Here is a 14,233-nt window from a genome sequence, read left to right as displayed (position 1 = left end):
AACAATTGTAAATTGTAAACTCTTCATCTCGTGACGGCAAGTTAGAGTACTGCCTCATCCAGCAACAGATGTTGCTTGCTGGCAAAACAACTAAAAAAAGATTAAGATACATAATTCACGAGACTAAAGATTGCATCCCATCTGGAGAAAAGCAAAAATTCATAGTAAACCTGAAACTTCCAGGTGACCTTCTTTCTTTCTTTCTTTCTTTCTTTCTTTGTGGAAGACAAAAAGTATTTTGAAAAATATCCCAGTGTTATTTGTACAAGTCAGCATCCGTCCATTCATGTTGTTTTGGATTGAATTAATCATTCAATCATTGTTTTGTGTTTGAAGAAAGAACATTTTGAAACAACACCAGGGTGAGTAAATGATGACAGAATTTCCGTTTTGATAGAATTAATGTTCACAAATTTCTCAAATGTTTGGTACATCATGTAGTAAAAGTCGACACTGAGTGCAAAAGATGGCTTCCTATAAAAGATTTAAGCAAATTTAATCATAATTTGATCACAACCTCATAATTTGATCTGTTTTCTCTCTCTCTTCCAATTCACTTAATTTCTGAATACGATTGTCTTTCAGGTCTCTCTGGCTGTGTCTTTTTCTTCAGATTCAGAAGTCAAATTCCCTGTAGTTATTCTTCCAGCTGACTAATGGTCCTTTTCCACTGCATGGTACGGCTCAGTACGGTTCGGCTCGGTGCGGCACGGTTCGTCTCTTTTCGCTTTTCCACTGCGTTGTACGACTCGGCGCGGCACGGCTCGGTTCGCTTTAGCTCGGTTGCTTTTCCACTGCAGTTAGTACTGCTTCAAAGTGGGTGGGATTATGACTGATCGTGATCGTTATAGTTTATCCACTCCTCGGCAACCAACAAGAGGAACGTCTGCTCTTCTCGTCCACTGACCACGATTCAGCCATTTCTTTTTGGAAGTTTTTTTTCTTCAAGCAAGTCAAGCAAGTAGTTTTAAAACAGGTGCTACAGCGGTGGCTGTTACTGGCTATTTAAATCTAGCGGGTTTGATGTTTCGCAAATTCAATGACGCTGGTAGTGACAATTCTGTCTGTCTGACCAATCAGTGATCTACTGTGCTTCCACGTCACATTTTAGTATCGGTACGGTACGCTTGGAACCTCAACAGAGGTGGTACCATTTAAAGGGAGCTGAAGCGAGCTGTACTGTACCGTATCGTACCATGCAGTGGAAAAGCGCCACAAGTGAGCCGTACCGAGCCGAGCCGTAACGTACCACGCAGTGGAAAAGCGCCACAAGTGAGCCGTACCGAGCCGAGCCGTACCGTACCACGCAGTGGAAAAGCGCCACAAGTGAGCCGTACCGAACCTAACCGTACCGTACCATGCAGTGGAAAAGCGCCATAACAATGTCCTCCCTGACAAGGCCCACCTGGGGGATTCCAGCAATATCCGCCACCTCAGCCTAACCTTGTGCCCTATCCTGGTGGACCACCACCTCCATATGCAGAAGTTTACCCTAATCTGAATCACCCTTCAGCACTGCCCTATCCAGAAGCTGCTGCAGGGCTTTACCCAAATCCAAATGCCACGCTGCCCGTTTTCTATCCGCCTCAATCTGCACCAGTTTATGATCCAAATCAGAGCAGTAAAGAAGCCTCTCCTTATGTGCCTTACTGTACGTTCACACCGCCGCCGACTTGAGCTTCCAAAGCTACCGGAAGTCATTCATTTTCAATGGAAGCTGGCTTCTCTCAGCTGCAAGGAGCGTCAAATCCATCGGCGTCGCGTTTTGAGCGTCTTGAGCGTCAATCAGAAAGTTGAAAGTATCTCAACTTTATGGTAATGAGCTATAATGCGGTTCAGCGGCAAGCAGCGGCAAAAGCCAGCAACCAATCGGAATATAGACGTCCTCCGCGCTGGCTGATTCCGGAGAAACACACGATGTAAACTTTCGTTCCTACCAAAACATTAGCTCAGATAAAATGGAGGAGAAGCTAATAATCGCAGTTGCTGGGTTTCCTATCATTTATGATATGACGTTGTTTGCTTATAGGGACCAGTTACAAAAGAACGAGGCATGGGATAAAATAGCTGGGATAGTTTTTGTTCATTTTTTGTTCACATTTTTGTTCTTAAAGTTGAACTTATTTTAACTTGAATGACGTGTTTTTTAAAACGCTGTGACATGTGCGAGACGCGGTAAAACACACAAAGCTCGAGCACACAGTCTAGCATGTGTTTACATAGTTAAATAGAAAAGCAGTGAAGTGGAATGCAAAAACACCATTTCTCATGTGACATTTCATGTTGTGACACTTCTCTTCTCCCTGCTACGTCAGAGCGACCAAAGCGTCAACAAGCTTCCCCGTACTTTTTGACAAGCGTTCTTGACAGGGCGTCCAGAGCTTCTTTGCCGCTCAAGTCGGCGGCGGTGTGAACGTACGGTTAGTCTTCTTCACCAGAAAAACTTCTGACTACCACTTCTGTCAATTATAACTTCATGCTTTTATGTGCATGATTTAAGCTCAGTGTCTATTATTGTGATTAATAAACAAGGACTTTTCATGTTACTGGGAATGTAGCTCTAGATGTTAAAAAAACTTTATCTCTGACCACTCAAACTATAACTTATTAAGCTAAATCTGATAGCACTATGCTGTATTGATACTGTGTTCTTTTTAGAACGTTTTTTTTCTTCTAAATTTTCACTTTTGACCTCCGTTCATGATAAAATGATCTATAAAACGTTGACATATTTGTGCAATTTCTTTACAAAGTTATTGTCACGTGTATAGTGTTTTGGTTCTGTCCTCCCTGTTCCTGTCTGAGTTTGCCTGTGTTCCATAGTTAGTTTTCTTGGCTGTTAATTAGTCCCACACACCTGTTTTTTTTCCCGTTGATTACTGTATCTGTATTTAAGCCCTCGGTTTCCTCAGTTCATTGTCTGATATTGTTTGTGTCTGATGTAGTTGTTATCTACTGAGTTTATTATTGGAATTATTACTATTTGACTCTCAACACAAATCTCTATAGGCATCAAATATCCGCCATAGAATAGTCTAACCACATATTTGAAGGTCCTCTAAGGGATGTCACGCGTTTTTTAGGCCAAAACATTTTGTGTCACATACAGCAAACATCTCCTCAGTATCTGCTAGCTGCCTGTCCCCTGAACACACTGAAAAAAAAAAAAAAAAAAAAAAAAAAAAAAAGCTGTCTCTGCAGACACCCCAGGCTCCACAAACAGCAACGAAAACAAACTGGTTTAACCCGCACCACGAAACATAACAAACTGTTTCAGCCAATAACCGACACGAAGGATTTGGGGGGTTAGTGATGAGGAGGAGGGAGGGTCTAGCTACTTTTTTTATGTCAATACTTTAAACGTCAACAAGAAGTGACGTCACCCGACATCGCTTAGAGCACCTTTAAAATTAGTCACACATATAAAGTCTAAGTATTAGGCCACAATAAAACTTGGCGCTTGGAACTTTCAAACATCTTAGCATGAATAGATATCAGAGAAATTGGACTGTTCTGCATCAAAAAAGGCAGAAGCTAAACGGATAAAACCAACATGTCTTACATTTTAGTTGTGTTCATGCATCTGTTTCACCAGGCATTGGTAAATTCAAATGAGATTTTGAACATACTGTACATCCCCACCCCCATCCGCATTTGCACACAAAGTAAAGTTCCTTGATGTCAACTGACAGATCAGCTCAACCCATGTTTAGCCTACTTTTCTCTACTGACCATTTCAACAATTTATTCTAGTTTATTAAAGTTCCTTTTTGAAAACTGTGTTTAGCCATGGGCACACACCAGGTAAACATTTTCAGTCTAAAGACACGTTTACTCTAACATGAACATAACGTTAGTTGCTAAAGTGTTTAACGTTAACATTTAGCAACTTTCTTTTCTCAGGCATACTTGTCATTGTAAGTCACATAGAAACAAAAATATCAGCTGAGAAAAATAAGTTAATTTAAGCAATATAGTTCAGCTCCAACAGGTAAATTATAATTATGCGATTGTTTAACTTCAATTGGTTTCGAATTACAGTTCTTCAATAAACCACTAGAGGGAAGCAGAATCCATCGCAATTCAAGAGACAGAAGAACGCAAGAGTTTCTGCAGCCGCAGGGCGGAGCATTAGTTTTCACAACTTGAACCAACATGTTCTGTAGGTCTAAATCTGCTAGTGAAATTATGAAAATCAACCTCATCTATAATATGATCTCAGTATTCTTTCTGCTCCTTCTCCTTATGCCATCTTTACAAAGGAAACCGAAGCTCACCATGGAAATGGGCAACACACAGTTGAACAAAAATGCTTTGAAACAGGATTAACAGTTGTATTGCATTCATATTTTAAATATGAAACTAAGAATATAGAAATATGAAATAAAAATTTGGGAGAAGGATATTCGTGTGTAAGTTGGCCCAATATCTGGAAATAATAGGCTATCGAAAATGCAAACTCGGTCCAATTGACATATTTTGTGGTTTAAAGCTGGTACCAATTGGAATAAATTAATCTTTATCTAAATGTAACAAGGCAGCACGCCATGAAAATGCTGACCTCCAGGTAAATCTCTTATCAATATCTGATACTTTTTTCTGCATTATGGCACGCGGTAAACATTTTAAATAAAAGGAATATTTGTAATAAAAACAGTGCATTATTTAAGTCATCATATGTTGGAAAATAACACATTTAAGGTGTTTTATTATCCTGTTGTGCATTCCCCTTGAGTAAACAGAGCCCAAATTCACTTATAACATGTTAGGCTACTCTATAACCAAACTGTTCACATATTAATGTGGAGCTCTACCTAAACGTGTGAAAAATGTTTAAACGTCCACGTATTCTTTTAATACACTGCTCAGCTGTTCGCTACTATTTGTCCTGAGTCCCCGGTCAAAGAACTGCACAAAAAGCGGAAGAAGGGGGACGGATAAGAGATTTATGCGCATGCGCGCTAACTTGTTTTTCACAGGAGCAGCGCTTAAAGTGAGCCGGTGGCGAAATCTCGCTGTCTTTCATTGCAGACCATCAAGCCTTCACCGAGACGCGATAACAGCATCTTTTGCTGTTATTCAGGTCTCGCAGCTCAATGACACTGCCCAGTGTCAACTCTCGTGTCTTTTTTTCATAAGAGATTATTTTCATTTACTTTGGCCGTGTGATTTGTTTTTGTCTACAAAACTTTGTACATTTTATTTTCTTGCCACCATGGTGCTAGGAAAGGTAAAGAGCTTCGTTGTAAGCTACGACTGTCTAAATGACAGCAATGTCCCTGTTTTCTCAAGTGGGGACTCCGTCTCAGGAAGAGTTATTATTGAAGTCACAGGGGAGATTCGTGTGAAGTCACTTAAAATACATGCAAAAGGATTTGCAAAAGTTCGTTGGACAGAATCACGAAATGCTGGATCCAACACTGCCTACACTCAAAATTATACAGAAGAAGTGGAATATCTGAATCATAGAGACATCCTTATTGGCCACGAAAGAGGTAAGAATACAGATCAAACATGCTCTCAGTGTAGATTTGTTCCGAAAAGAGCAGTTGAATGTACTGGTGGGATGGATGCCCAGTGGTCCAGGATGACATGACATACTTTGGATGCTGCACAGTACTTGTTGACCGGTGGATCTTTAGACAGTATTGTATATGCATTTATTTTCTTTATCGATATTTTTTGATGTATTCATTTGTTGGATTCGGTTGGCTTATTAACGAAAAATACACCATACACATGAAACATTACATGGCATACTCATGATTTGTCGTTCAAAAAATTATTTGGCAATACACTGAATGCTATATTTTCATTATTCCGTTTAGGTCAAATAAATGCGTGATATTCAGCACATGTATTTGTTTGATTCTGGACAACACTTTAACATTCTTTCAGGTGTCAGTGACAGCTTAAATCAATGAATGGTGGCCACAGAGTTTGCTCATCTCATGCTACAGCCTTATGAAAAACGAAATTCGATTTCGGTGCTCCACCGCTATAGCTACATTTCTTTTGGAAAAAACAACTTGCATAAATGTAATATAATATCACAGTAATGACATCTTTCGCCATAATATCTTAAGTTTCCACCCATTGTTAGAAGCGGTTCAATCCTGTTTTGATGCAGTGTCTGGCCGTTCTTGTCTCTGATTGGTGGAGGCGCCAACGTGTCTTCTGTGACATCATGCTTTTGCGGAAAGTGAGAAAAACAGCAACTTTGCACCAGTGGCTGTAGTATGCAACCTTGCACATACATTGGCTTACATTTAAATGCATTCAGTGGTCCAGTAACGTTGTTCCATAAAACGTAGGTGCTGACTGACAACCTCGCTGCATAATGTTCTTGCATACACTATACTTTTCACAATTGAAATTGGCCTGGGCCATTCTAAATTTGAGTAATCGTATTCCTGTCAAATGGTTTCACACTGTACATTTATAAATCCTCATTTGCATATTTATGAGGTCGAAAACTTTTATTGTACGAATACAGCTCCCGACCTGTTTTGATAACTGCAAGTCGGTAGTTTCGGTAGAAGTGTGTTTAAGCCACATAAAACGTTTGCTCAAAAACAATCATCTCTTTTTAACCAGTTCTGTTCGAATTTTTCAATTTTCTCATCGCCCGTACCACAGTTTCTGCAACTGTACAGAGCTCATGAATATTTAATGAGGTAAGCACCGAGGCAGTTCATTGGTTGTCTGTTACCAAACAACTTGATGTAAAGTTCTACCGCTGCATTGTTCCATTATACTGACTGAGCAGGACTTCAAAACACACAGGGTTATAACGTTACAAAATTACAAGTGTGAAACGTTGCTTTACACAGGTGACTTCAAGAATACACCCAAATTGTATAGTAACTTTTTCCATATTCAGTCGCTATTCTTTGTTGTGAAGTTTTGGTTAGCCTGAGCTGGCTTCTGGTACAGAACAGCCAGTCAATGTTTGAATGTTGAAACTTATGCATTGTACGAATCAAGTAGTGCATGTAATGACTGTTAGTTGCATGTGTATTGTAATTTGAAGAAGAAAAAAATATTTCCCCTGTAAAGTGTCTAATTGTCACTTTGCTGTTTCTGTATATAGTAATTGGTTACAATAAAGATCAATTTATTATGGAAACTGGTCGTTTTTTGTCGTTTCTGATTGCTGGTGTTTTATTTTATTAATTTATTTATTTTTCATATTTTTCTCACGTGTTTTGCTGAATGGGAGAACGCTAGTGAGGTCCACGCCGCAGCACACGAGTAGATTCAATTGGCAGGCGTGTACGCGCGCGCGCGCCACCGCACAATGAATACGTAATGAGCGCTCCGGCACAGGGAAGCAGCTGACTCCGGTTTAGTCCGGTCTTCTCTTGCTGGAGTCTGCCAGTGATTGACAGCTCCGTGCTTGTTTACCATGGCTCCGCTAAGCAGAATGGAGTGCTGACTGCTGAGCTGGCAAAACGAAAGACACCGGTGTTTTTTTGTGGTACACAAACATTATTTAACATTGGAATTTTGTTTCACATTTAACATTACCTAATGTTTCATGTGAACTGCAGGCAGTGGATCTTACCAGTATGTATCCCATTCAGAATACATACTGAAACGTAATACACATATGCCTCAAGTGCAATGATTATAACTTACATGTGATTTAAACGCTTATGATTCATGGGTAAAATATAATTGTGATGCATATGATTTGCTGGTGTTTATGATAATCAAACTACTTGTTTTATCAAAGTGTGCTTTTGCTTACATTTAAGCATTTAGCAGAAGTATCATGCTTATGTGTTTTAATAAATTAGATCATGTAACAAACAAGAAGATGATCAATGCTTTGGCAGGTAAGGTATATTTGGAATATTGTTTTCTTCTGTTTCAGATGATGATAACTCTGAGGAGGGACTTACCACTATTCATTCAGGAAGACATGAGTATGCATTCAGCTTTGAGCTTCCACAGACGTGAGTTTTGGTCAGATGTGGCAGCAAAGCTAATGATTGTTCATCTGTACTGTATGTTATAATTCTTATTTATATTTTCTTTGTGTCATGCACATGCAGACCTTTGGCTACCTCCTTCGAAGGGAAGCATGGCAGTGTGCGCTACTGGGTAAAGGCTGAGCTGCACAGGCCTTGGCTTCTGCCCATGAAGACCAAGAAAGAGTTCACTGTCTTTGAACACATCGACATCAACACTCCTCTCCTGTTGGTGAGTGTTTGCATCATTCATATCCCTCTATTCGTCCTGATTCATCAATGCATTGTTGAAGAATAACCATTCAAGGTTCTTGCATTCTAAAGTTTTGGTATTCTACTTTGCACAGTCTCCTCAGGCAGGAACTAAAGAAAAGACGCTATGCTGCTGGTTTTGCACCTCAGGTCCAATCTCCTTAAGTGCCAAAATTGAACGGAAGGGTTATACTCCAGGTAAATCTTCTGACCGTTAATATTTTCACTAGACATTTGGAATCCCACTGTATTTTTAAATAATACTAGGGTGGCATCAAATTATTATTTTCAATTAATCGGTCAATTATTTCTTCGATTATTCCTAAAAGAAAAAGAAAAAATAATAATGGCAATTAAAAAGTAAATTAATTTTTATCCCTTATTTACATAATTGTTATACCGCATATACTGTCCAATGTTGTCCCCCCAAACAATGTGCAATCTGAAGGCAATAGAAACAAATAGGCCTATAGTGACTATACTACTATGATGTGTCTATGGAGGCTATGTGCAGTTATGTAATTAGAAAATACAATTAGAAATTAAAAATGTCCATTTACTGTCACTGTGCTCATTGAAAATACAATTACTTGTCTCATGTTGAAGTGTCTCATGTCTCAAAATTGCATTTAATGTGTAAAAGCAAATATTTTAGAATAATATAAATTTTAGTCTGAATTATTGTGCTATTCTACTCTCATCCGTCAAAGCACATGATGTGGCAAGGCGCATTAAACTATAAGCTTTGTTTGAAGCGCTTAATTTGATGCATTCTCGTCTGTAGAAAAATATGTCCATCATGAACAGTTTTCCAGATGCATTTTGTCCATAGAAATGCGTTATTCACTATTGCAGACCTGCCAACCTGTACGCATTTTGCGTAGCGGGTACGCAATTTGACCTCAAAGTATGCTGGTACGATTAGTAACTCTAAACTACGCAAAAACCTGGTGACGCGCCTGGTGGTGCAGTCCTCAAATCAAGCAACAGCCAAATAGGAAGAGTTCAACCAATCACAGCGCTGGGTTCAGCTGTACTCAAGGTTGGCAGGTCTGCTATTGTAAAGTGACATGATTGGCAGATGTTTTCGTGCATAGTGCGCAGGCTGGATTAATCGTTAATCAAATTTGTTGTTGATTATTTTCATTAGCGATTTGATCGATGCATTGTTGCAGGCCTACGTGATACCCCTTGATACTTTTTGGTACCAGTAACAATACATAATTTCTTTACACAGGAGAGTCCATTCAAATCTTTGCAGAAATCGAAAACTGTTCCTCGCGTATGGTTGTGCCAAAGGCTGCCATTTACCAAACGCAGACCTTCTTTGCCAAAGGGAAGATGAAGGAGATCAAGCAATTGGTGGCCAACATCCGAGGGGAGTCGCTTTCTTCAGGCAAGACGGAGACATGGAATGGAAAAATGTTGAAAATCCCTCCTGTATCACCCTCCATCCTTGACTGCAGTATCATTAGAGTGGAGTACTCACTCATGGTAAGGGTTTTTTTGTTTTGTTTTTTGTTTTTTTAGATTACCGATCATCTCTACATGTGCAGGCATTTTCTATAGCAAAAAAATGTAAATAATGCCGTCATTTCAGACGTTTGTCAATTTCAAGCAGCTAAAGGATCAGTTCCTTGAACCCCCCTTATGCTTTCCACACATGCAGCTCCATTAACGATAAGGAGATTATGCCAAGTTCTCCTAGCACATACTGATAAGAAGATCAGCCTAAAAATATCTGATGAAATTCAGGCCATTGAGTGATAATGGCCTATTAACCCCACAAACCAATCTTTCATGGCTCATATCTGAATATTAGAGTTTACTATTTCAATCCATCATGAATACATAAATAACGCTATATTTATTTATATAGTTACATATTTTTTTTCCTCCTACAATTTATTTAGTTTCTTGCCTTTTGGCAAAAGCGTTTCTTCTAAAGTGATTGAAAATACTCTGGCACGATGATTGGGTCATCCCTACTTTTTATTTATTTATTTATTTTTAAGCAGGATCCTTGTTTTCTCAGATAACTGAAATCATGACTCATCAAATACTGTTTCAGGGTCCAAGCATCTATAGCCGTTTATTTACCAAAATGAAATTTTGGTATGGAGATAAAGGTTAGGATCATGATATTTTTCATTGGTAATACAGCACACCATGAGTGTATATTAGCACAGTTTGTTTGCTTTTGGGATACGGAGAAGCATTTGGACCTGGAAACAGTGACAACATGATGGTTTTACTAGTCAAATTTACAAATCAAGGTGCACTATTTGTGAAATGATTAACCTCAAATCCAAATCTGCAGGTGTATGTAGATATCCCAGGAGCCATGAACCTATCTTTAAACCTGCCCCTGGTGATTGGGACCATCCCCCTCCATCCTTTTGGTAGCCGTACATCTTCTGTGAGCAGTCAGTGCAGCATGACCATGAGCTGGTTAGGCATGGCCCTCCCTGAGAGGCCTGAAGGTAAGGAACTCCGCATGATACTGCCTCCTCATCCCCTAGGTTGTCAATTAAAGGAATAGTTCACTTAAAAATGAAAAGTCTGTCATCATTTACTCACCCTCAAGTTGTTTCAAACCTGTATGGATTTCTTTCTTCTGCTGAACACAAAGGAAGATATTTTGAAGAATTTCAGTAACCAAACAGTTGATGGACCCCATTGATTTCCATAGAAGGAAATACCATGTAAGTCAATGGGGTACATCAACTGTTTGGTTACTGACATACTTAAAAATATCATTGTTTGTGTTCAGCAGAAGAAAGAAATTCATACAGGTTTGAAACAACTTGTTTCGAGGCATGTTTTCAATATAATAAGAGTCCAGATTTGGTATATATGGAGGTCATGTGATTTGAATCTTGATTTCCAGAGAAAGAACTTGTTGCACAGTGTTTTTTTTATTTTTTATAAGACACAAAAAGAGGAAGGGGAGATAACATTGTATACAGAGAAGAAACTGATATTATGGTTGGCATTGCTACAGTATTAACATTTGCTTTTGCTGTACGCAGCTCCTCCAGCCTATGCAGAGGTGGTTACAGAAGAACAGAGGCATGGCTGTCTGGATGTGTCGTCAGGGCGGGAGAACTTTGAAGGGCCATTATTGGCCTACATCCAGGAGTTCCGCTTTCGACCCCCTCCACCCTACTCTGAGGTAAGCTTCTTTTTTTTTTTTGATGGGTAAAATGTTATTTTTATCAGGAGGCAGCCTTTAGCCATGTTTACTTGCATTGGACTCACGGCAGCTGTTTTTCTGTTCCCCTCTCCATCAGGTTGATCCACATCCAGATCAAGCCACATCGACCGGGGAGCAGAGACTCGACACCTGCCCATCACGTTGAGAAATGCATGGAATGAGTCCAAAGCGGTTGGGCTTTAGGAGCTTTCACTTTTGTTTATCTCCAGATGACAGCGATTGTTCGCTTCGCTGTCACCACCGAGAGAAAACAAACCTCAATGGAGAAATCCGTTCGTAAGGGTGCAGGAAGTCACTGGCAAATTACCCGACCCAGAGATTGCCCCCGCAACAACCCCCGCCCGACCCGTGGATGGGACACCCCACAGGACTAAGCCTGGAGAGCTTTGTCAAAGTAGTCACTTTTCTCGTGCTTTTCAGTAAAAGTTGACAAAAGAACATGCAGACCTTGTCCGAGATCTGAAGAGAAAGACAAGAAAACACTACGACCACAGCCATTCGCAGTACAGCTGAGAGAAACTCGTCATTCTCTTGTCTCAGTTTTTGATTTCTGTGTGCACACGTTTGCTTTCCTCGATTGAGTTTTAAAATCACTTGATTGTTTTATTTCAGTTTTCTTGGAATAAGAGATTGCAGGCTTATAACAGTTTCGCTTGAGCCGCACAAATTACAAACAAGACAGAGAACAGATTCTGAGGAATAACAGACTGAATGGACTGACGTAATGCACTGATCTTGTTCAAGCTCTTTTGAGGTCTGTAGTTTTCATTGATTGTGTTTCCTCAGTCAATAATCTGCTCTTGGTAACATGAAAGCTTTTGCAATGTTGCCTCGCCAACTCATAACCCAAGAATGGCTTTTGTTTGGTTTTTTCCTGTTCAAATGGACTTCATTTTTGGTTCAAAAAGTAGAACCTTTCAGCCAAACGTGGTTTGCTTGGTGTTAAATTTGTTGCACATGTTGTTTGGTAGAGGAGCAAAAGTCCAGGACTCGTTATTCATGTGTGTGTTCGGAGCAGAGTGATAAAACAGGGTGGGGCCTGGGCAGGATGCCTAAAAAGTTTGTGGCCTTTCTGTTCATAGTGTGTAGCGTTGCAGGCTTCGAGATTGCACTGCCTGAAAAAAAGCACTCAGTCTCAGGTCATCTCACTTGCCAAAATGAAAACAAAAACGGTGCAGATTATGTTTTAGTTGCATTGTTTCAGTTCAAGGAAGGAGAATATTGAAGGAAATTCAGATTAATTATTGAAGAACTGATTCAGTAAAGAGAGGAGATATGCACAAAGATGCAAGGCAGCTTTCAAAGACTTATTACATTCCCTTTTTGTCCTGCTGCACCGGCGGACTTACATTTGACGTAATGTTTCTTCAGACCAGTGAAGCCATGCATGACCCAAAGAATGGCACAAATGCTTAAAAAGCCAAGTTGTAAAGCAAAACGAGGACTCTGGATCTTATCCAGAGACATCCGAATCCAGTTGAAATGAGTTGTACATTTGTTTTTAAAACTCATTTGACTACAAAAGTAGTTTAGGCTCTGATCATGCTTGGCCTTCATTAAGCATTTTATTTTATTTTTTTACTGAATTGAAACCACAAGTCTGGTTGAGGTCTGGAGAAATTTTGGCATTCAACCATTTAGCTATGTAAATAGTTGAAGAAGTGTTTGGATTTATAGAATTGGTCATTATTTGTGGACACAGGACAGTGTTCTAGGTTCATCTCTAATGTGGTGGTTATGATTCAGCAGTTTTTGGCCTTGATGAAGTACTGATCTTAACATTCTTAACATTCTATTTGTTATAATTTTAGTCCTACAGGTTGGGGGTTAGTTTAAAAGGACAAAAAGGGAAAACCAAAAAGTCCTTCAAAGCGAGCAAGCATGGATCATGCCACTTTTGATTTGAATGGGTTTCGGTTTTCAGTTATGGGTTTTGATGAATACTTGTGGGCATTTAGTGTTTGTTTTTCAAACAAACAAAGTAATATAGATCCTCTCGCCTCTATTAATATGGGAACAATAGCTGTAGCACACCTTAGAGAAAAGGGTCATCTAAAAACTTGGGTTTGAAAAAAACTGATTTGCTTCTCTGTTGTGTTTTAGTTTAAAATCGAACCAAAATTGGCTACTAAGGAAATTATAAGCCTAAGCACAAAAAGAAAAAGAAAAGTGCTTCTTTTTGTGGTCGGGCAATACTATAGTCTAATGCTTGGCCTTCCGTGTAGTCAGTGTTAAAGCTAAACTCTTGACTCTGTCAGGAAACACCTTTTAATGGAAATATGGTATGTTTTAGAAATTAAGTGCAATATTTCATGAGTTTATTTTGACTCAGTGGTATATTTTGTCTTATTTCAATGTGATTTCATTTCAGATATCATTATGAACATTTGATAATGATCGAAATGTGTGTCCGTATTGGTTTTAACTTTTGTCTTAGTTCTTCCTTGGAAATAAATAAATGAAATTAAAAAAAAATCTATTACTTCTGTTGTACTTCTGCTTTATTTTTAACAAAACGGCACTAAAATTATTTCATTTTCACTGTTTACTATGTTGTTATTGGTACATAAAAGCAAACAGGCTACTGCTCAATATTTAAAACATCAGCAAGACCTCTTGTATGAAATATGGACACCCAAAAACCAATTCAGCGGAAACTTCACCCTGCAGCCGATTCTAAAGATTTCATTGATTGTCTACACCAAACTACTCTCTAACCCTACCCTTTAACCTAACTTAAAGTAATTTATAATATTTTGTAATAATTAATGATCTAATTTAGTGCTCA

General features: G+C 39.1%; 1 protein-coding gene across 1 annotated transcript; it reads left to right on the top strand.

Annotated features, from left to right (window-relative positions):
* The first annotated feature begins 4,973 nt into the window (after positions 1–4,973).
* arrdc3a (arrestin domain containing 3a) lies at positions 4,974–13,920 on the top strand. The gene is made up of 8 exons (XM_077231629.1): positions 4,974–5,495; positions 7,880–7,961; positions 8,061–8,208; positions 8,324–8,426; positions 9,466–9,722; positions 10,549–10,711; positions 11,261–11,403; positions 11,522–13,920. Exons 1-8 carry the CDS (start codon positions 5,216–5,218, stop codon positions 11,588–11,590), a joined length of 1,245 nt encoding a protein of 414 aa, XP_077087744.1. The 5' UTR covers positions 4,974–5,215; the 3' UTR covers positions 11,591–13,920.
* Positions 13,921–14,233: the final 313 nt, after the last annotated feature.

The sequence above is a fragment of the Siphateles boraxobius genome, unplaced genomic scaffold, assembly GCF_051911475.1.
Source record: "Siphateles boraxobius isolate OS27281-9 unplaced genomic scaffold, OSU_SipBor_1 16, whole genome shotgun sequence".
In the NCBI taxonomy this organism is placed as follows: Eukaryota; Metazoa; Chordata; class Actinopteri; order Cypriniformes; family Leuciscidae; genus Siphateles; species Siphateles boraxobius.
Note: the sequence above shows the minus strand (reverse complement) of the source record. Positions and strands in the feature narration are given on the sequence as shown.